The sequence below is a fragment of the Stylophora pistillata genome, chromosome 12 (assembly GCF_964205215.1).
Source record: "Stylophora pistillata chromosome 12, jaStyPist1.2, whole genome shotgun sequence".
NCBI lineage: Eukaryota > Metazoa > Cnidaria > Anthozoa > Scleractinia > Pocilloporidae > Stylophora > Stylophora pistillata.
This window is the reverse complement of record NC_142530.1, coordinates 22,366,401-22,389,679: the sequence shown is the minus strand read 5'-3', so window position 1 is coordinate 22,389,679 and position 23,279 is coordinate 22,366,401. Positions and strand designations below refer to the sequence as shown.

Sequence of the window (23,279 nt, the reverse complement as noted above, 5' to 3'; positions counted from 1 at the left end):
GACTGGTAACAAACTCCAGTCCGCTAACAACCAAAATTGCAGTCTTATTAGTTTTAGTTGGCAGTTTGAAAAATGGCGGCTACAGTAAATTCTAAAGTGGACGAAATAGAGAGGTTTCAATGTTTTCTGTGTTACGTGGCATGCTGAACGCATGAGTATGCATTTTTTATTTTAGATTGACGGTGTTTCTTACTAGGAAACCATGTTTGATTGAATATGATTTTACAGGATCTTTCAAGATATCGCAAATCACAGCCAAAATGTCGACAAAAATCTTGAGATCTTCAACAACGAGCATGTCAATCATGAACTGCAGCTACAAAAGCACAAGGTAAAATTTTTGATTTAATCAAAGCTATGCTCTCATAAGATCGATGGATACCTGAAGGCCCTTTTTGCAGAAATGAGGTGCCCAGCTCTCAAATTAAAACTTTCACAAAAGCAAAGTTTTTCTCAGAAGACAAAAGGGATCAGTTATGTGTTGCATCTGAGTCAGTTGAGAGGGAGCGAAATTCTGATTATTGGATTTTACCGATTGCAAACCTTTCTAAAAACATCAGCAGAAATAATAATAATAATAATAATTTAATATTTATATTGTGCAAATTAACATGTGGATATGATCAAATGCACATCACAATACTTTTCGGGGGACTTTGGGCAGACTACATGAGCAGTTTACAAATCAAAAATTGAAGTAAATTTAAATCCAATTAAAACAAGTTTTGTTTCTCCACATTTCTTTCTTTTCTTTGCAGAATCATCTAGCAAGTCTTAAAACTATTTTGATAAGGTTACAAACTCAATCTCGTTTTTTGGAAATGGCAAAAGAAAACTGGTCTCCAGCTGGTGATCTTGAAATGACTGGTGAGCAATCATACAATATTTAATAAATAATATAATAATAATAATATAATAATAATAATATAATATTTAATATTATTATATATTTAGGTTAAACGTACTATAGATAATATATTAGAAATCCAATAATCAGGGTGAGACAAAAATGAAAAAAAAAGGTTGCCTTTCAGGCAAGCTGTTACTTGAGATTACTAGCCCGAAGGTCTGAGGAGCTAGTCTGAAATTAAATTGTTTATAAAGAATAATTAGATTTATTTAATTATGCAAAATGCAAGTAATGATGCGCCAAGCATAGATATAAACTAATTCTTTGTATATTTTGATTCTTGAATGTGATTTTCATTTTCACTTCAACCTCAAATTAAACTATGGAACAGAAATGACCAGTTTTTATACCTGACCACCAGAAGTTGCAGTTACAACTTACATCAAAATTTTGTGGACGAGAATTCCAAATACAGTCATGTGATCTAATCTTGTGATTGCAAATGACTGCTTCAGAGTAAAATTTCATTCAAACATGGGCGAAATAATAAAGGAAAAATGACCTCTGCACTCGAATGGGTTCGTTCCTTCGATGTTTACATTTTACCCCATCGATGGTGAAAAATACTATAAATTTATGGAAATCACAACACAGTTATTTTTGTGAATGTCATGAATGTTGCGATCGGTCAATTAAACTACCACTGTAATCTGAAGTCTGTCGACATTCGATGGAGTAAAATCTCTTCAAAGCTCATCAAGCTGACAAACTCTTCCAGACCTGGTGCTGTTAACATCCGATAAAAAATAAAAACAAACACGCAACTCGATAACAGCGCCAGGTCTGCTAGCTTTTCTCCGAGCGAGTTTTTTCTTGTTTTTTAATTTTACACAAAGTGGGCCTTTTTTGTTTTAATAATGAATTGGCAGCCTTAAAGTAGAAATAAGAATCCGGATTTGGATTTTCCCAACAAAACGCACCTAAAATTCCGAGAAAATCTACTGAACCGTGACTTGGCTGGAATTTAATTAGACTGATTGTCTCGCACTGCACGCTGTCAGTCGGCAAATATTGTCATTTCAAAAAATATATTTCGGCCGCTTATGTAAACTTAGTTAACAGAAAAAGTCATGACATTATTTACGGACACAACTAAAATGCGGCGCAAGACGTTGTCATGCTACGATAATTTGGCCTCATAACATTGTCCTTTTCCCTCAGGAGCTTTCTGCTAAACAATATTTGGTATAAAAGCTCAATTTATCATCATCAGAACAGAGGAACCAATGGTGGTGCTTGCCCATTGGGCAAGCTGCGATAAGAAAACGCTACCCCGACAAGTCATTCCACTAGCCCCGGGCTATTGGACAGCACTTTCGTCGCACCCTGAATAATCAGGGGAAATTCTGTCGTGGGGCCCATTTCTCAAAAGTCCCGGTAACTTAACCCGCTGATAAACCTGTTCTGTTTTCATTCAGGGTAGTGATTTCAAAAGTTTTGAAAATGATACAATAAAACTAGCAGCTAAAGAAGCAAAAAGGACTGGTTTGTGTGCCAGAAACTGCTTTCCTATCCTTTAAATTTTGATTTTAAAACATGGCTTGGGGCCCATTAAGGTACTGGGACTTTCGAGAAACAGACCCCTGGTCACTAATGGTTAAGAAAAATGGGAAATATGTATGACATCATCAAAGCAGTCCATTTTCTCCTTTTATTCAGTCATGCTGTTGTTCCTGTGATGATTAAACAAGTGGTAAATGCCACAGCATGCACTATTGAGCTATGGATGCATGCGGGAGGTTGCTAAGCACGAAAGAAGCGTAAGAGTCGTGCGAGGCGATAGCTGAGAGCGACTCTAGCTTCTTGAGGGCTCAGCAAACCTCCCAAGTGCATCCATACCTCAATAGTGTACGCTGTGGTGTTTACCATTTGTTTTATAACATAACATTAACACACTGTAGCTAGAGTTCCCTTTTATTTAACAAATCTTACGTGACCAGAAAAAAACAAGCGCGCGCGGAAAAATAGTCTTTGCATTTGCTCACGTCAACAGCGTACACCCATGGGCAAATGGGGGACGCTAAATTGACCAATCAGAGCGCGCGCTTTACTTTGGTTATGTTATAATGAGCTATGGATACATGCAGGAGGTTGCTAAGCACGAAAGAAGCGTAAGAGTCGTGCAAGGCGATAGCTGAGAGCGACTCTAGCTTCTTGAGTGCTCAGCAAACCTCCCAAGTGCATCCATAACTCAATACTGTAAGCTGTGGTGTTACCATTTGTTTTATAACATAACATCAATACATTGTAGCTAAAGAGTTCCCTTTTATTTAACAAATCTTACGTGACCAGAAAAAAACAAGCCCGTGCGGAAAAATAGTCTTTGCATTTGCTCATGTCAGCAGTGTACACCCATGGGCAAATGGGGGACACTAAATTGACCAATCAGAACATGCGCTTTACTTTGGTTATGTTATAATTCTATTTAGAGCACCAATCAAATGTAAGGAGTGAAAACAAGAGGGATAAAGTGATGATTGAGGAGCTTGAGACACAGATCAATGATATGGCAGAAACTCTCTGCACCAGTGAGTTGAAGATAAACTTGTGGTTTCTTAGAATTATTGTGGTAATTAATTGAGGTATTTTGGCAACTTGAAAGTATTGTCACCAGATTTACTCACCCTGCTTTTCTGATCATTTGAAACACTGTAAAATTTCTATACCTGAAAACTTGAATTATCCATTTTTCATACATATACCCTCATCCAGATTTTCCATAATTTGGTTCAAGTGTAGGTTTAATTTAGATACCATTAAATTTTTTCAAGTTCTGGCTGATCAGATGGTGAATTTCTCACTGTCTCCAGGCTTTCAACTTCTCTGATCCCATCAGAAAGCAGAATACTAGTCATGTCGGCAGGTTTTTATGCCAAGTGGATGTCATTGTTCAAATAGGTCTTTTCAATGATAAATAATTGCTGTAAATCCCAAACCAAAATAAATCAGCTAGGGTTGCCGCTAAGCGCCAGCTGCTGGTAAAATTTGCCAAATGAAAAAGCTGCAGTTGCTAGCTGGATTTTTGGCCAGTGATTGCTTGGTAAAGCACAGAGGGCACCTCCGAGGTTACACTCTTACAATCGTTCACCATCTTTGAGCCTCCTCACTTGAAGTTTTAGCCAGCAGCATAATTTCTTAGTTACAACTCTGATCAGTGCCAGTCAGACCAAAGGAAAACTGTGTAAAGTGCCTGATGGACAGGAAAATGCAGGTGACTGAGTTGCAACTAGTTTTAGTTTTGAATCTGATTGGTGCATGTTTTCTGGACCAATCACTAGGCAAAGTAAGGCAAAACATAAGCGATCCTGGGTCTCTAATTTTTACTTTCAATTGAAAACTACACTATACTAACTCTGTATTAACTTGGTAGAACATAAAATTTTGAAAGAGAAGCTGGACCTTTTGGAAAATAGACTTGTCAGCACAAAAGACAAGGTAAAATAAAAAGGTCAAATGTAGTCTATAAAATTTAGAGTGACTTTTATTTTCATTACATATTACTACAGTCATGTTTTTTAGAATTGTGATCACAAAATGAACTTATATGACTAAGAATATATGAAAATCACATACATGCACTGTGGTTTTAAGAATGTATATGAGAGCGATCCTTGCCCAAAGTAGTAGTGAAAATAGGAACTGAAAAAATTCAGGCCTGTACGGGTTTTGAACCCATGATCTCTGCAACACGGGTGCAGTGCTCTTCCAACTGAGCTGATAAGCCAATTGGGAGCTGGTCATTATGTTGGTTTGTATTAAACCTGTGAAGTGATGAATCACTGACTAAGAATACATGAAAATTGTATAAGTACACTTCGGTTTTAAGAATGTATATGAAAGGAATCCTTGCAGTAATAAACACTACTCTTAAATATGGGAAAAATGTCACAAGACCCTAATTTTAAGTGTGAAGGTACAACTATTCCTCTGGTAGAGGAGATGCAGCTTCTGGGTGTTACAGTCAATAATAAATTGAAATGTGAAGGTCAGATTAAGAACATATGTCACAAGTAGTGAGCCAGCAGATCGCTGTTCTGAAAAGGATGAAGAAACTGCTTCCTTTAAAGCTGCTGGAGAATCTTTATAGAGCATTCATAGCTCCTCATTTTAATTATTGTGCCGAATCTTGGCATTTTTGTAGTAATCGCTTAATGAAAAAACTAAAAAAAACTAAATGAGCAGGCACTCTGCTTCGTTTATCAGGATAAAAGTTCTTCTTATTAGACCTTTGTTGCTAAGAATGGAAATAACACATTAGCTAACCAAAGACTTGGAAAGGTACCTGCAAGTATTTCAAGTTATTGACTACACACAATTCTAATTATAATTTACGTGGTGATGCTATTTTAAAATTACCTAAAGTTAATTCGACGAAGTATGGGATTAAGTGGTGGAAATATCAAGCTGCCCGACTATGGAACACTATTCCTAATAATTTGAGAAATATGGATACCTATTGCAGTTTTAAATGTGAACTCAAGGAGCTCGACCTTGCAGGTTTATAGCTCCCTATTTTTTGTATTTAACTTAACTTTCTTAGTATATAAGCATTAGAGTTTTATAATTGTAGTTGGTATATACTATATCATTTTAAACACTTTAAAGGCAAAGCAATCTCTTATCGCAATTTATTCTTGTTTTTATAAGTTAATAGTTCTATAAATTTAGGCATTTCCCAGCTTCTAACTTTATTTATTTATCTTTTCTTTTTGTGACTGACCTGTAAAGTAGCTTTATATAGCTAAGTGTTAGCCACGTTAAATAAAGTATGTAGTATGTATGTATGTATGTATGTATGTATGTATGTATATATTGTGGGAGGAAAAAGACAAGTAAACTACAAGTTCATCCCTACAAGCCTGTTTCGTGGTCACCCACTCGTCAGGGGATTTAATGAGAATAAACTTTACCATTGCTTATATACAATATAATTTGCATGATCTAACTAGTCTAATTTATGCAGCACAAAATATGTATGTATGTATGTATGTATGTATGTATGTATGTATGTATGTATGTATGTATGTATGTATGTATGTATGTATGTATGTATGTATGTATGTATGTATGTATGTATGTATGTATGTATGTATGTATGTATGTATGTATGTAGTAGTGAAACATAATGACCAGCTCTCAGTTGGCTAGTTAGCTCAGTTGGTAGAGCACTGCACTGGTTTGGCAGAGGTCATGGGTTCAAATCCCACACAGGCCTGAATTCTTTTCAGGTCATATTTTTTACTGATTTTACATATTTACTGCAAGAATCACTTTCATATACATACAAATTGAACATGTTTGCCAAGACAATGTTACCATGACTAAGTCATATTTATTTAAGCCACCTTTCAGGGTGGAGGATTCTGTAATGAGGTGGCAACTTCTTGATCTTTTGCAAATTAACTGAAACCATTTCATAGCCTTCAACATAAAAATTTTAAAATGATTCAGGCAAATTGAAATAAAAAGATAAGCCCTATATTCAAGCTAAGTGGCCTGTAAGAGGCAAGAGCTTTACCAGGCTTCTGTTACTTAAAGTAACCAGCACTATTGCTACTATCCCTAAATGAGACGCTACCCCATTGCAGATTAAATGCTCCTTCCTCTCCCCAGCGTTTGTTTCAGGCTTCCCTGACAGTTTGCCACTACCCAGTTCTATTCCTGGGTGGAGAGAGGCACTGGGAGAGTAAAGTGTCTTGCCCCAGAACTCAATTTAATGATCTATGCCTAGTTGTTCAAATGGCGGGTAGCACTATCCACTAAATAAATTGCTATCCAGAAGGTAATTGTTAATAAAATGTACTGCGCTATCCTCCGGATACAGATTTATTCAGTGGATGGTGCTATCCAACCTTCTGACCGCCTCCCAGTTAGCTCAATGAATAGAGCGCTGGACTGTTGTGTGGGAGATCGAGGGTTCGAGCCCTGGCTGGACCAATACTCAAAGTCTTAAAATGATTTAGAAGAATATGCTACCTTTCTATAACATCAAGAAATGGTTAGATATTCTAGTCGTCTCGAATAGGGACGAATAAATGGAGGTCTGGTCTCCTGCAGGAGGGGCAGGAGACGTTAATTTCCCACGCACGAGATTACTGTGTGATGGATGTCCTTCACCAGGGTGGGATGGGTGGGTTGGGTTTAGGTGGATGAACCTAGTAGGGGACTGCGTGTCCTATTGTTCTTTCACCTGTACAATGTACAAATCTTTAGAAACAACCAATTGGGGCCTGGAGTCTAGCATGCTGACCATTAGGCTACTGTGTCTCCAGGAAGGGTGACCTTAAATGGAAAGATATAGGTGTTGTTTGATCTGGCCTCTCACTCTAGCAGGTAATAAACACCAACACATATATCAGAACACAATAAAATCTAATAAAATCACTGTTAGTTATTCACAGTTTTACGACTTTTTTGTTCTTAGAGAAAGAACTTTGAGATGCTAAAAGAGAAGCTAGAGGAAATGGGCAACAAAGTGCAGGAAAAGGTAACTATATTAAACCTTGAACTCCCAGAAGCAATTAACATGTAACTTCTCCCTTTAATACCCATACATTATCCAGCAAACAGGTAATGAGAAAATTCAAAACTATCTGGTAGAAGTCATCTTGATCTAACACCAAATTCTCATAACTAATTTACAAGAAAATGTGTAGCAACTAGTGGGGAGAATTAAAGATCAGATCTTAGGAGTTAAAGAGTTAAGCCATGGTCAGCCTTGCCCATCTATATCTTATCGCCAAAACCACAATCCTTCCTGTTAACAGCTGTTAATGAAAATTGGGATGAGCCAAAACAACTGCAGAAAAGGGTGCGTTCAAGCACTTGTTACTTTTCTTTCTTTCTTCATTTTAAAAAATAATAAAATAACTTGGATTCATTCCAGAGCTCATAATTAGTCACCTAGAAGTAAGCAGCCCACAAGGTTTTATAATCAAATGGCTCTTTTATCACCTTGAGTACCACTAGCCAAACAAAGTTTTTCTCGTCAGAAAATGACAATTCGGATAAAAATTAATTGTTTGCTGGAATTAGCAAATTCTCCTCTACAAAAGTACTTTTGAATTATGCCTTGCTTGAGCCTATCAACTCCCCTCAATTTTTTTAGTGTGCTTTGCTCCCGCAATACATCAAACAGGGTTCGCACGCGTCTTGAAAACCCTTGAAAACCCTTTAATTTCAGGAGGCCGATTTCAAGACCTTGAAAGTACTTGAATTTCGTTTTGGGTCCTTGAAAGTCCTTGATTTTTTATTGAACAACATCGAAAGATATCTGCTTTTGTTTTGCACCATCGGTAAACCCAAAACATAGATGTTAACAGAAACATTTTTCTTGGTTTTGAGATAAAATTGTCATTACAAAAAGTCCTTGAAATTTCTAAGTAGGGTCCTGGAAAGTCCTTGAAAAGTCCTTGAATCTTTGGCCTGAAAAAGTGCACGAACCCTGATTCAAAGTTCAATTATTCTTTTCTCCAAATGCAAAGATAAATGAGCAAATGCAAAGGATGAAGGGCTTATGGTTAAGAGTTTACAACATTTGAATGTTCTTTGAAACTACAGTTCATTACTTTGAAATCTCACCATCAGCCAGTTCACGTTAAGCAGGATTTGAGCTTTAATCTTGAGGTGGGAATCGAAAAATCTGTATGCGATGACTGTTGCAGTCAGACACAACTAGTTCTCCCTGTTTTCCAACTGCAACGGAGTATGGCAAACAAAACTTTCCCTCTTCTTCCTCACCAAAGCCTCCAAAGCTCTTTACAAAGTTTCCATCAGAGTCAAGGACTTGGATGCGACAGTTGCCAGAATCGCACACAAGTATGTTCCCTCCTGAATCCACAGTCAGTCCTCGTGGCTTGATGAATTGCCCTGGCTCTCTTCCTGATCTTCCAATCTGCTGAAGGTAGACGCCATGACGGTTGTAGACCTTGAGGCAGTGATTAAATGTGTCAGAGACAATAAATCGCCCTTTATGGAAAACTGCAGATGATGGCCAGCCCAGCTTTTCTCTCCCATCTGCTCCAAATTCAAGGCATAGATGTCCACTGTGATGAAACACAAGGACCCGTTCATTTGAAGAGTCAGTGACAATTATACGTCCTTCATTATCAACTGATACTCCCTCCACTTTGTTTCCCAGTTCAGCCTCGGTGTTCAGGCTCCTAATCAGACGACCTTCAGAGTCCAATACTTTGATTTTGTGAGTTTCATCATCAAAGGTTACAAGGTGATGATCAAGGTCAAAAGCAATGCCAGTGGGAAGGTGAACACTCTCCACTTCATCGTCCGTCAAAAAATGGAGGAAACTGCCTTGAGAATCAAATACTTGAATCCTGTTGTTAGCATGATCAGCAACAGCGATACAGCCATCATCCCGTATGGCCACCCCCCACGGGAGGGTGAATTCACCCTCCTCGCACCCAGGTGTTCCAAAAGCACGAATTTCTATGTCATCTGATAAGTAATCATTTGAGTGAACGTCAGAACTCGCTGAGTCTTCATGGGAAGAATGGACTTCCAGTTTTCCAAGCTTAGTTAGTTGTTCACTTTCGCTAACACTTGGGTTGTGAATAAAGACAATGGGATCAATTTCTGGTATGTCCATTGACAACTCTGTACCATCAATTTCTCGCAGCTGAGATAAAATAGAAGCTTTAGCTTCAACAGGCATCTTCGGGGAGAGTACATTGATCTGTTGCAGGGCATCATTGAGTATTCCATTTTCACGTGCTATTAAATTCTGCATCACTTCTTTCTGCTGTCTTAAATCTCTCTGCTGTCGAGCCACAGCCAAATTAAGGTCTTGTATAAGTTCTTCCTCTCTGGCTCTTACCATCTGCACAATTCGTTCTGCAGCTTGCCGAATGTCACCTTCAACTTGCTGCCTTCGGTTACCAAGGCTCTGTGATATGTCCATGATCGTGGACAGGAATCCCTCCTTGACTTGCAAAGTCTGCTTGCATTCATTCACACGATCCTCCACCTCCTTGATGTCTCTGATTTTACTTTTCCCAGATATCAGAGAAATCACGATGTAATTTGTTGGCAGATTGTCAATGCCCCCCGGAAAATCGATCTCAGTTTCTCGCCTACAGGTAGGGCAACGCAAGAAGGGTTGACGCCGATGGTGTTCCACCATCTGACTCAGACACTGTTTGCAGACTGTGTGGGAACAACAAAGATTCTTTGGTTCTTCGAATTCCTCCAGGCAAACCGGACATTTCAACTCTTCCTCCAAAACACGAAACAAATGGCCTTGATCTCGAATCCAACTCATCTCTTTCTTACGAGTGGAAACGAGCCAACGGACGAAGCTACAAAACGAGCCAACGAACGAACCTACGAGCCAAACGCTGTAGTTGAAGAAAAACTGGCTGATGCCTTAACAGGTCGAAAGCTGACCGACTCGGTGATTTATATCCTCTAATAGGGCTCCAGATACACTGGTGTTAAGATTCCTCTAAATTCACAAAATTGTCTCGTCGAATCACGCCTTCAGTTCTCAAAAGGTCGATCGATGACACGTTTTGATAGCTGCATAGGATCAAATCATAGCTATAATTCTATAAAAACGGTAGCATTCGTCAGCGCTTTAGATTTCCTTTCGATTTTCTCATCAACCGCCACTCCGCCAAAACAGAACCAAATTTCTCTTCACGTCCAAACATAGTTCACCCATTGATTACTTCGCTGAAGTTGAAATTTTAAACCCTGGGGCTTTAGGTTTATGTCAACATCACATTCTATTCTCTTCATCTCCCAATCAAGATTGTTATTTTAGATTTACCCTCAGGCAAAACTATCATATGTCATAATTTGGAGTTTGATCCCCGGGAAAGTCTTGCTTTCGCCTTTTTGATTTCGACGCGACTCTTCCTTGAAAACTAAATGGGATATTTCGCATTTTGATAATGCCTCAAAGGAAACATTTACGTTAAAAATTGTTTAGACTCGGTAGCACACTCTAGACTTCCGTGTAGTTGTTTCCGCCTGCTCACGCTATCTTTAGCGTGCGACTACCTTACGCAATAGGTAACGCAATCTGTTGAGCAGTGAATAACTGGTCACAGTGTTCTGAAATCTCTCAGGCTAAGGTTTGTGCGTCTTGGAAAATTTTCTTAACTTTTTCAGGTTCGTCGACCGCAGTCCGTCTCTGTATTCTCATCCATCCATCTCATCCATATTGTCAGCCATTCTTTCTCTTCCTGGGTTTTGAATTGCCTCTTTTTTGTCTTACTATCCCGTAGGGTTAATATTTAATAAGATGATTTTGTTTTATCAACTAAATTTATAACCTTACTTGGCTACCGTAAAAGGGATTCTAAAACTGACCTCTCGAGCGTTAGCCGTTCGTCCTTCGCCCGGTGGTAGGGCTAACGCTCGAGAGGTCAGTTTTAGATTCTCTTTACCGTGGCTAAGGTTCATTTATCAACTTTTGGACTCGATAACACCACATTATCTTGTAATACACACCACCTCACTAACGTAACACCACAGTTTCTTAAGAAACGTAATTATTTTGTAGTCACCTCCACGTTGAAGGTAGTTTTACATAGCGCAAAAATTGTCGCAAAATATTGCGTGGAAGTTATTCTTAACACAGAAGTAGAAATGAAAGAAACTTTGGAAAGCTAGTGAGAAGCGTAAATGCCACCCTGTTACCACAAACACTTTTCTTTGTCCTTTTCAAAGTTCCTTTTCAGCAGGTGAAGAAGCTCTTGTCAGAGGCACGAGACTAACCCTGCAGGATGGTGGCCTCCGGCTCTCTGAATACTTTTCTGAGAATTGAAAATGAGTATTGAGAAATCTGTCCAGATTTACTACAAGTCTCTGGAAATTTAAAGAGTCGGAAATCTTCCCTCATTTCTTTTTTTTGACTTCTCGTTAGGAAAACAGCTATGGTTCGTTTGAAGACATGAAAGCGAAACAGGTCAGTGAAATTAACAAACCTTAAGATTTTTGAACATTCAGCAGAGAAAAAAGTTTAGTTAAAAAATGATTCAACGTGGAAGTGAATAACAAACTGGCAAGTAATTTTGTATTCGATAACACAACATATTGAATCTACTCCCTCACTTCCACTCAGCTGAACGCCAGCTATAGCATTTGTCATAACAGCCTGCGAGCAGGCTATCGTAAGCACTACTGAACGAGCGGCAGATCCCGCGAGATTCGAACTGGCAAGCGTTCGAGAGGTTTGTGAGGGTTTTAGAACTCACTTTTCGTGCTAGACTCCCGTGAACCTTCGCGCGCTCACGTCGCTCACCGACTTAAAACGCTCAGCTTTGCCCGCTCTTGTCGCAGCACCAGTGGGAGACTGTTGCGAGGTTGTCATAAGGGTTGGAAAGTTTTGTTACTCGTGCATCTCACCCTTCCCAACCTCTGTGTATTGTTGATGAATCCTTATTATAGGCAGGAAATTTACAATTTACTCCCATTCAACTCTTACAAGACATTCACGGAAGAACAACAGTGCAGCGAATTATTCTCATGTTTCTAAAAATTTTCCAGCTAATGTTCTTGAAGGGTATATTCCTGGCCAAGTTCTCCACAAGATTTTGTACATATGATGTGCTCCTTTTTTACAGGTAGAGGCAGAATTGGCCATCCAACAGTGTACCTCGGCAATTTCTGGACTTGAACACTGCAAAGGATTGTTAAAGGGCGAAGTGAGTCGTCTGGAAGAGTTTGTAAAAGAAAGGGAAGAAGAACTAAGGAGGCAAATAGAGATGACGAACGATCGTGACGAACAAGAGCGGAAAAGGCGACAATGGTAAATGACGTGTCTCTATTGTCAGTTCCTTACATAACATAAGATTTATAAGACACGATTCTCCTTCACTCCTCCGACTGATACTCACAACACTGGTGCAGTTTGCGGCGCGCGACGGCCTGGAACCCTCGATTTTAATTAATTCAACGCATGCGTGATGACATCCTCTTTCTTTCGCGGGCAAGCTTCGGTCTGTTTCACTCACAAGAAATCCGTTTAAAAATCGTCCATCCGAAACACTTTTCGCCACTTTCATGCACTTTCTGAAAAGTTAAGTGTTGAATATGCAAGCTGTTTCTTAAATTAAACAAAGAAATATATCGGAAAACAACTCGGTAAAACTATAGCGCTTTGTTATGCTATTTTTCGCAGGCTTAATGTCGCCTGATCGTATACCTTCCGTCAAAGTCCTGGTTTTTCCGTTCTACTTGATTATATCTCCTGCAGGTACCCATATCGCAGGTAGATAAATGCAACATTCGTCTAGAGTGCCCGCTCGACGAATATATTTTACTACAACACACACACACGCAAAAAAAAAATTACAATTGTATTATATGACCTGGTTTCCTGCAGGTACCCATCTCGCAGGAACCAAATGATATGCTCATCAAGGGTACCAGCTCTGATGATGCATTAGCAACATCTATACCAGTGACAAGAGATGAAATAAGTTCTCTGATTGAAAAAAAATCACTGAGACACTAAAGAGGGCTTTACCAGATATTTTAAGAAATGCATTTATGACAGATCCTTATGGCTCCCAAGCAAATGAAGTTGGGGCACACCCACAACCCAAAAAAGCCAAAGCGGATGATAGTGAAACACCAGTCTCTGTTGTCTCTAGTCGGTCTGACAAATATTATGCACCTGCACAAGAAACTACTATTTCTGAAGAATTAACTTCTTTTCTCAAATCTGTATTTACCAAGCAACTGTCCAAAGATGTTTGGACAAATTTAATGGAACAATATCCTGATATTAAAGAAACAAATGATTTCCTAGTGTCACCCGTAATGCAATCTGGGATGAAAGAGGACATTAAACGTGTCCATGGCCTATCTCGAACGAAAGATTTGTTCGCATTTGATGAGGGTTTAGCTGCCAAACAAGCACCCTTTATTTCTGTTATTCGACCACACGCAAAACGTAACTGACTATCAGCTGCCATCACTTCAGGACATAATACCACCAGACAATCTTGTAGCAGGTCGAATCAAACATTTTTACTCAAATTGGACACTAATTACGTCAGATCCTTGGATTCTATCCATAGTTCAAGGGTACAAAATTCCCTTTGTCTGTCAACCAATACAATGGAGACAAAGACAAACAAAGGCCAAGTCAAAAGAGGACTTAGCTTCTATAAACGAAGCCATCTCACAACTCCAAACAAAAGGTGCAGTAAAAGCTGTACAGGAGAAACCAAATCAATTCACTTCAACACTGTTCATTGTGAAACAAACAACCAAAGAAAGGCCAGTCTTCAATTTGAAGAATCACAATCGGTTTGTCGATTCTCAGAAGTTCAAGATGGAGGGTCTGGAAGCAGTACGCAAACTCATCCAATCAGGCGACTTCATGGGTAGGAGACGTTAATTTCCCACGCACGAGATTACTCTGTGATGGATGTCCTCCCCTGGGTTGGGATGGGTGGGTTTACTGGGCCCGCAGTAATTGGCGCAAGCTGTTGCGGTGTCCCTGCCGGTTGGCGAAGCTAATAAACTAAACTAAAGTAAACTGAAGAAGTTAGATCTCCAAGACGCATGTCTTCGGTACCAATTCACGAGAGTCTCAAGAAATACCTACGGTTTGTCTTCCAAGGGATAACTTACGAATTCCAATGCCTACCATTCGGGTTATCCAGCGCCCCCAGGACTTTCACGAAACTGTTTAAACCAGTCATAATACTGCTACGGAGACAAGGAATTCGGATAGTGATCTACCTAGACGATATGCTTATTCTGGACCAAAGTCCAGAGAGACTGTCGTCAATCTTTCAGAGTGTTGTCGCTCTGTTACAACGTCTTGGTTTTCTCATCAAGCAGGAGAAGTGCTCTCAAGCTCCCTCCCAGTGTCTAGAGTTCCAGGGATCCTTGATAAATTCCAAGGAGATGACGCAAGCCGTTCCAAACGAGAAACTCCAGAATCTCCAATTAGAGTGCAAGAATGCGCTCAACAATCGCTGGCTGACACTGAAAGAACTCTCTGCTCTACTAGGCAGGATGAATCGTTGCTCGCAAGTGGGTCTGGTACAGGGTCCCTTGCATTATCGTGCACTACAGAGGCAATATATCAACAGCGTTCATCGGAACGAAGACTTCTGCAACAAAGTGCGAATTTATCTCACAAGAGATTCGCTGAACGACCTCCAGTGGTGGACCTCGACCAAGATTCATTGGTTCAACAAATGCCTAATCTCCGTACCACCGTTCGACATGATCGTTTACACAGAAGCGTCCAAACGCGGATGGGGAGCTCACTCTAATGGACGCACAACGGGGGGACGATGGGACATCCAAGAATCCAGACAACACATCAACATTCTCGAATTGAGAGCAGCCCTTCTGGGCATTCGGTCCTTTCTGATGTCACAAGTAAAGATTCCACAATTGCTCTGCAGATGGACAACTCTACAGCAGTAGCGTATGTCAAAAAGAGAGGGGGGACACGGTCGTCGATGTTAGCAGCCTTGGCAGTGGAAATTTGGAACGTTTGTCAACAGAAAGGCACATGGATAACAGCACAACATCTTCCAGGAGTACACAATGTCGATGCGGACTGGGCTTCACGTCACTTCAACAAACGCACGGAGTGGACTCTGGACAGGGCGATCTTTCTACGCATAGTCACCAAGTATTACACTCCGCAAGTAGACTTATTTGCATCTCGTCTAAATCATCAACTACCCCGCTTTGTTTCCCGACACCCAGACCCGGGTGCAATGAGGATCGGTGCGATGACATTACAGTGGAACAAATGGACATCATTCATTCATGCACCGATTGTGATGCTGCCTCGAATTCTGAAGAAGATACGCGAGGATCAGGCAACCTGTCTACTAATAGCTCCAAACTGGCCAGGTCAGTCTTGGTATCCGTTACTACTGGAGATGTTAGTGGACATCCCTGCCATTCTTCCAATGTTGGAGAAGAGTCTATATCTCCCGTTCGACCTGGAAGCGCAAGACCCATTCTGGAAAACAATGAAGCTAGTGGTATGGCCTCTTTCAGGGAACTTTGCCGAGCAGGAGGCCTTCCACCGCAAGTTTGCGACATCCTTATGGCCTCCTGGAGAGAAGGAACGAAAAAAAGATATGAAGGTCCTTGGAATCTTTGGACTAGCTGGTGTGTGTCACGGACTCAATGTCCCCTTTCAGCGGCTGTAGCAGAGGTTTTACCGTTTCTGACTGAACAATTTCACGCTCGAAAGCTTTCATACCGAACTGTTGGTGTTTACAAATCCTGCATATCTCAACTGCATGATCCAATCGAGGAACAACCACTAGGAACACTCCCCGCTCTTGTCTCGTTTTATGAAAGGCGTATTTGAACTTCGTCCACTACTGCCCAAAATCTGTTCAACCTGGTCAGTTGGGACATTATATTAGAGCATCTAAAGAACTTGCCTTCAAACGAAAGCGTCTCCCTTAAAGAGTTGACGTTTAAGACGACTATACTATTGGCACTTACGTCTTCAGCCAGGGCTAACGAACTTGCAGCATTAAATTTGGATTGTGTATCCCAAAAGGAGAACAGTTGGGAGTTTACGATCCCTCAACATGTCAAAAATTCTCGACCGAATCACCCATCAAGAAAAATTTACCTTCCATCTTTTCCGGAAAAACAGAAAATTTGTGTTATCGAGAGTCTGAAACAGTACGTAAACCGAACCGCTCGTCTTCGCAAAGACCAGCATCTTCTTGTGTCTTTTACATCGTCCCACTCGGCTATCGGGAGTCAGACAGTATCACGTTGGATACGCACTGTATTGTCTAATGCAGGTATTGATGCTCGATACACCGGTCATTCTACACGAGCTGCAGCAACATCTATGGCTGCAGATAGTGGTGTGCCTCTTGAAGATATCATTGCGGCTGCCGACTGGTCATCAGCAACAACCTTCAAAAACTTTTATCACAAACCTATCCTAAAGAATAAGTTTGTTCAAAGTATTTTGGCTTCAGGCGAACCAAAATGACATTAACTGTTTTCAGTCACATGGCGCATTCGTTTAAGACAAATGGAGATGGATTTTGATATTGTTAATCCTTGATGGTTATTGTTTTAAAATAAAAAAATTTAGACATTGACTAACAGTGTCTTTGTAATCTGCATCAGTATTATGAGTATCAGTCGGAAAAGGAGTGAAGTAGAAATTATATTTCCTCGGAGGGTACCTACCTGAAGGGGAGATATGGTTCTCCGAGCGCCTTCGAAGGCTGATACGAGCAATACTGGTCCCCTTTCCAATGGTAGTAGACATCTATACCACCCCACCCAGGTCTGTTAATCAAATACTCAGCTTGCCACTCAATCAGAGGATGTCATTACGCATGCGTTGAATTTCATTAAAATCGTGGGTTCCAGACTGTCGCGCGCCACGAACTGCAACAGTATTGCTCATATCAGTCTTCGAAGGAGCTCGGAGAACCATATCTCCCCTTCAGGTAGGTACCCTCCGAGGAAATATAATTTCCATTAGATTGTGCGCCCTGAGGGGAATGCCTCAAGCCTCGCACAAGAGATGCGGCGTCCTTAGAGTTAAAACTAACGCTCCGTGAACAGAATCAGGTTGGAATGGTCGTAAATGAAAAGACAGCCTCGATTGCGATGGCTCCCCCCTTCTCCCGTCCTCTTCTCCATCTTTACCTTCCCCCCCCCCCACCCCTCGCTCTTTTTCTTCCCACTTCCCTCGTCGCTCCATCATCAACCAGAGAGCCTGTTTACAGGCTGCGTGGGTAGCGCTTGTCTTCTGATTTAAAAGTTCTAGTTCTTGCTTTTGCTATGCTTCTCTACACCAAGGAGTATGACCAGCTACCAGAGAAATGTCAGGGAGTACTTGGAAATTTGGTGAAGGGTGGGGGTGGGGGAGTTAGCAATACTTCCTTTGAGTGCTCCTATTTGCGTCTCTTGATTTCTTTTCCTTCGAGCATTAAGCTCTTAGATCACGATTATGTGAAGGTGTAGTCTGATCGTCCGGGTGAGTGTAGTCCTGAGAAGGACTGTTGTCGGTGGCAGTGACTGACGTTTCGACAGCCTGTGTGGAAGTCATCATCAGAACAAAGACTACACCTTCACATGTTACCCCCGGGTTCAAGCCATTTAAAGCAGATCACGATTAGTTTTAGCGATACTCGAAATAGGCAGAAAGTTAGTAATCTGGAATGACATAGACCCTTGTTCGTGTCATAGGCATTTAAGACGTTGTCTAAAACCACCCAACCACTTACATACTAAACTAAAACCTTCTGCGAGATGGTCCCTCGCGTTTGCCCGCTCTTCAAGCACTTTAGTTGTAATTATTTTAAAGTTCAACTGACCCTTTGCGATAGTTACTACTATTCTGATTAGCGTAACGATTTCTTTCTTTAATCTTTTTACAACACTCAATCCAATATTGCTGTTATGTAAATCTCACTAAGCCAGGTTCCCGTTATTTGTTTATCAAGGTTGACAGATGTGGTGGAACTACACAGTCTTCTCGGAGGTGTCTCTGTGCAAAGCCTACAAGGAGACTGCGTTGTCTTGGAGATACGGAGTGATGAACATACTGAAGACCAGGGGAGAGAGGTTATTGGTCGAACTGACTCCCCCTTGATTTTGACCATTAGGTATCGTCTGGACGGAGGGACACGTCCTGTCTTCGCAGGAGCAACGGTAAAATACCTAAAAATATGTCAGTAAACATGCCTTCCTTTCAAAACGGAATAAAGGGGGGGGGGTAAGTTTCCAAAGAAACTGAGGTGCTGTGTCAGTGGGGGGGGGGGGGAGGGGGCACTGGCAAAGAGTTTCAAAAGCTGAAGTTTCGAGCGTTAGCACTTCGTCAAAGCCAAACAGTTTTGCTATTACGGTATACACCAGTTGTTGTTCAGAGTTTCGAAAGCCTTTGATAAATTACTATTTTATTTGGACACGGAATTTTGCAGTGCGTAGCTCAGTTATGGTTCAAAAAGAGCCCGCATTTAGGTGGCACTTGTCTCTTGGCCGTGACTCAAAAATCAGGTTTCCGAGTAAAGACTGGAACCTATTTTGATTTTTCGTAACCTTATTTACCGAACGTAATAATAGGTTCCAGTCCTTACTCGGAAATTTTGGAGTATTAATTTAACAACCTTTGTTTCTGCGTTGAGTCATGCAATAAAAAGTTTTGATGAAGAAAGGTTCAGGCTTCTTTTGTCAGAGGCCGTTCATGGGTTTCATCCTGACTGGGACTAGAGAGACTCGCGTTATTTTTCACGTTTTCCTCTCGTTTTCCCAGGTCAATTTGGACTCACTGAATATTGAAGATCTTGTTGGTGAAGCCATTCTTAGTAATAGCGTCGCCGGATTTGTTTTTCAAGTGAAACGACGCTTCAAGAATCAACAAGGTCTGATCCGAGAAGTAGAGGAACTCCAAAAGAAGTGAGTGCATGGGAATGTAAAGAACAAACCAATCGGCGTATTGGAATAAGCATCGCGTTTCACGATTGCTCCTCTTTCGTCTGGAGACGACAGAGGTTGTAGAAAATTTCTGATCCACTGGAATGTTCTCGTTTCTCCAATAGCTTCCAACTGTGTTTTGCTTTGGTTTACCCATTTCCTCATTTAAGATTTTTCCAGTTAAAGTTGATGTTGCAAAAAGTTAGAGTTTCTAGCAGTCCGATTCAGTTAATCAAATAAAAGTTATGAGACGTTGTTGTTAGAGAAGTTTTGTATTGAATGACATGAATCGAAGATAACTCATGACGGTCTTCAAAGTACGAATGCACTTGTGCTTTTTTTCCTGTTTTGTTTTTTGTTTGTTTGTTTGGTTTTTTTTTTTCAATTAAATATAGTTTATAATATACATGAAATTAATTTCTTAGTTCTGATCGGTTAAGATGAATGCAGTTTACAGTTAATTCAGTGCAGAAGAGAGTTAATTCAGTGCAAAGAAAGAAACAAACCAGACATTCTGATTGGTCAGAATGATTGGTCAATGTCAAGGTCAATGTCAGTTGCAGGGTTTGAATAAATTATTTTTGCACGTGATGCGCGTACTTTTCTTCTGCGTAGTTCTGAGAAGCTACCTCGTATTTTTTCATGTATATTATTAATAGATAATCACATGATTTTCGAGTGCAATTTGGAATAAATAAGCACTTGTAAATTTTTTCAAAGACCACAAATTGCACTCGCCCTACGGGCTCATGCAATTTTGTTAGTCTTTGAAAAAATTTACTCGTGCTTATTTATTCCAAATTGCACTCGAAATCATGTGATTACATATACAAAACACTATCTAGTCCGAGAGGAGATGTCTTTGTAAATGGATTGTGCTTTCCCCGAACCCTACAATTTACAAGGGAAGACTACGGGAGATAAGGTTTAGTCAAGGCTCCTCGGGACGACCTGAAAAATGTTCGGAACGTCCTCGAGCGTCTCCAGATATGATCGGGTTCTCTTCAAAAAATCTCACGCCTGACTCGACCCAAGTTAAATGGTACACTTGGCGCCGTTTCACGCTGTTTACTGTAAATAGTTCTTTCAAAACTGAAAGTCATCATTAATTATTGCAGCACAGTAATAGTTGGCGCACGAGGTACCGTGTTTTCAGAGGCTTCCCCCCCCCCCCCCCCTGTGACATTTGACTAACAACAGTGCACCTTTTTTTGACTCAGTTATGCGATAGACTGGGAACCAAGCCACGGCCGTATCCGAGTGATGCTGGGGAAGAGCGGTAAAATTGTGTGCATTCTGAGAATTGATCCTTTATACTCCTGTGGGCAGGGTTATGTCCACCTCCTCGGTGTGGAGGGGAGCTCTTATCACAAGGAAATACAACATTTACAGGTAAAAGTGATACTTAAATTCAAATAAACACATTCGCAATAGCCTCCTCCAGGAGACTTTCACAAACACATCTAGAAACAAGTGCGAAGCACTAGAAACTGGAGGCAAGTTCGAGGCGTGAGGAGTTCAAAAGACTAAGAAAGGAAGTCAAGACTTTTTCAGAATACCCCACTACTTTGCGTGCTTATTGACTTGAAGGACTTTCCAGAGCGAGGCAGCTTTCAAGAAGATAGCAATGCCAATTTGTTAGTTAATGTTTTACTGTGAGGATCAGCTTTGATCTTCTCAAATGGTACGTTTTCCCTGAATAGAGGTTTGTAAAGGAAACTTTCTCGAAGTGTCCAGAGTGCTTGTTGAAATAAAAAAAAATAAGAGTAAATGTGCACCTTTTTTTAACTGCTTTTTCTTTTAATTCTTCATTTTTCTTTTTCTAATGCTTTTTCTAGAATGCTGGTTCTGGTAGGAATCTTACTCAAGTGATCAAAGACCTTCGAGAACTTTTTATCAACCAATGAGATAAACCCTTAGAGCTGAGTTCAACAGTTTCCAAGGTGATTGTTATACCAGACGGGAGTAACCAAGAACAACTTATGCTACCACCAAGAATACTTACGGCTGTATAAAACGTGTTTTTTAATACCTGTACCCGTGTTTTTTTAAGAAACTTAATCTTTATATTTACAGACTTTGTCAGATATAATTGGGTGACAATATTATATACAAACTTTTTTTTTAACCGGGGTACTTCTAATATTAATGGTATTTTCCTCACGTATAAAATAAATATTAAGTATTTTATATTATTTAAACATTTGGATTGAATAAGCTTGAAAAGAAAAAATACTTCCAACAAAACGTTTGACTAACTTGTCACGCAATCTACCAATATAGTTCGCGTGACAAGGCATACATCAATTCTTGATTTAAACATTTGTTTAACAGATTAGTCTCTGATGCATAAATGAGTTATACAATTCATTTAATGATGCATAACTCAACAGTAACGGTCAGAGCTTTTGAAGTTCAGTCTGGACAATTCTTGAAGACATCGTACAAACCATAAAGAGTTATATTACTTTAGACGTAATGATCTGTATGGGCCATTTCAAAAATCAATCTAACACGATCAGCTTCGAAATAGCACTCAATACGCTCTTTACTTTCTTTAAAAGAAGAAAAGATAAAAATATAAGGAACGGTAAGATCAGTTTTTTTTTTTCGGATTTAAAAGTCAGCAAACGTAGCGCAATATATTGTGACCTTAACACAGAGAGAAATAACGTGCTTCTCTAAGAAAAAGCGTACGAGGTTTTCTCTTTTTTGTTAAAAAATATAGACACAAACTTTCCTGCTCTCTTCTTACCTCGTTCAGAAAGACGAGAATTTCAAATATTTGCGCAGCAGAATTGCTCTGCCTGAAAATTCGGCGGTCCGTACATTACTCTACAGGAGCTGCGTCAAGTTTTCAGTCAAAGGTTACAATTTCGTAATCTGGATTCCGAGTCAGTATTTTCTATCCTTATGTCTTCTTGGGTTGTTATTCCCTTCACGGGTTTCTCCTTATTAAACTAATATTTTATGTTATCCTTTCTTCTTCTAAGAGTTGTTTTTGTTGTTCCAAACAAAAACAAACAAACAAACATAATAGTAATATAATAGAAAAGCCTTGAATTGGTTTTGACGTTATTCCTGGAGATAACTGACTCGTCTGTCCATTGTGTGACGCATTGAAGTAAAACGTGCCGCACCTGACTGAGTCAACAACCGATCAAAACTAAACCTTTCGTGTTAAACCGAAAGTGCCAGGAGGTCCAAATAAACGAAGGAAGTGTCAACGGCACGGTAGATCCTACTACCAGGCATACACAAAAGTACCGCGAACCGTTTTTACGTCTACAAAAACATTTTCATTCTTCAAAAATACAATAATTTATCTTTATGCTGACGAAATTTAATTGCATTTACATAAAAAATACTCTGTATAATATCCACTGTTAACTTCTACCTGTTCGGAGCATGACAGGTAACACTATGATTGGCAGCATTGTTGCAGTAAGAGCACTGTTCAACCGACTCGCTTTATTTTTGCGCGAGTCGGAAACCGGTTTATCCGGCTTAACTGATAACGTGGGCACCCGAGACTGAGCTGCTTTCAGAGCGGAAAGCACCATGTCGGATGTGAATGACGGTGTTCCAGTATTAATAAGAGCTTCAATCTTTTGCGCCTCGCGATTACAGGTTTCCACCTAAGAAAACGGCAAAAAAGAAACGTCTAAGTATTTTACCCTGCGCAAGACCCTTGTTATCCAAAAAGTCTTCTCGCAGGAACTCGCATAAAAAAAATGGTAGTCAGTTCCTATATAGAAAATAGTAAATGGGCGCGAGTTGATAAAGAATTTTTCCTGCAGTTGACTACAAAAAGGTCTCCCTCCTTACAGCATCAGGATAGTCTCACGAAAAACCTGACGAAAAGTGATACGTAAATCTTGAAAGTATTGGAGCTACCCTTGATAATGCCCCCTAACCGGCGAACTTAACAAAATGAAAAATTCCCCAATCTTAC

At 40.1% G+C, this 23,279-nt stretch overlaps 3 protein-coding genes across 5 annotated transcripts in view; 1 reads left to right on the top strand and 2 right to left on the bottom strand.

Annotated features, from left to right (window-relative positions):
* The first annotated feature begins 18 nt into the window (after window positions 1–18).
* Window positions 19–21,563, top strand: LOC111337074 (uncharacterized). Of its 2 annotated transcripts, none has more exons than XM_022943301.2 (12): window positions 19–113; window positions 229–331; window positions 759–867; window positions 3,340–3,438; window positions 4,281–4,345; window positions 7,335–7,397; window positions 11,799–11,840; window positions 12,499–12,683; window positions 18,355–18,562; window positions 19,164–19,306; window positions 20,545–20,716; window positions 21,163–21,563. In XM_022943301.2, the coding sequence occupies exons 1-12, from the start codon at window positions 73–75 to the stop codon at window positions 21,229–21,231; spliced, it is 1,299 nt and encodes a 432-aa protein (XP_022799036.2). In that variant the 5' UTR covers window positions 19–72; the 3' UTR covers window positions 21,232–21,563. The 2 variants fall into 2 exon arrangements, with proteins under 2 accessions (XP_022799036.2, XP_022799037.2); XM_022943302.2 differs by having other exon boundaries at window positions 56–155.
* On the bottom strand, window positions 7,264–10,701 carry LOC111337073 (uncharacterized). Its single transcript, XM_022943300.2, is given in 1 exon segment — window positions 7,264–10,701. A coding segment is annotated over 1 exon segment (1,680 nt). The 5' UTR covers window positions 10,188–10,701; the 3' UTR covers window positions 7,264–8,507.
* The window catches only part of LOC111337060 (reversion-inducing cysteine-rich protein with Kazal motifs), a 42,165-nt gene continuing 40,218 nt past the window's right edge, over window positions 21,333–23,279 (bottom strand). For both annotated transcript variants that reach the window (XM_088740742.1, XM_088740741.1), the window contains one exon: window positions 21,333–22,962. In XM_088740742.1, the coding sequence (XP_088596868.1) occupies window positions 22,711–22,962 (252 nt within the window). In that variant the 3' untranslated portion in view covers window positions 21,333–22,710. The remainder of the gene's footprint in view (window positions 22,963–23,279) is intronic.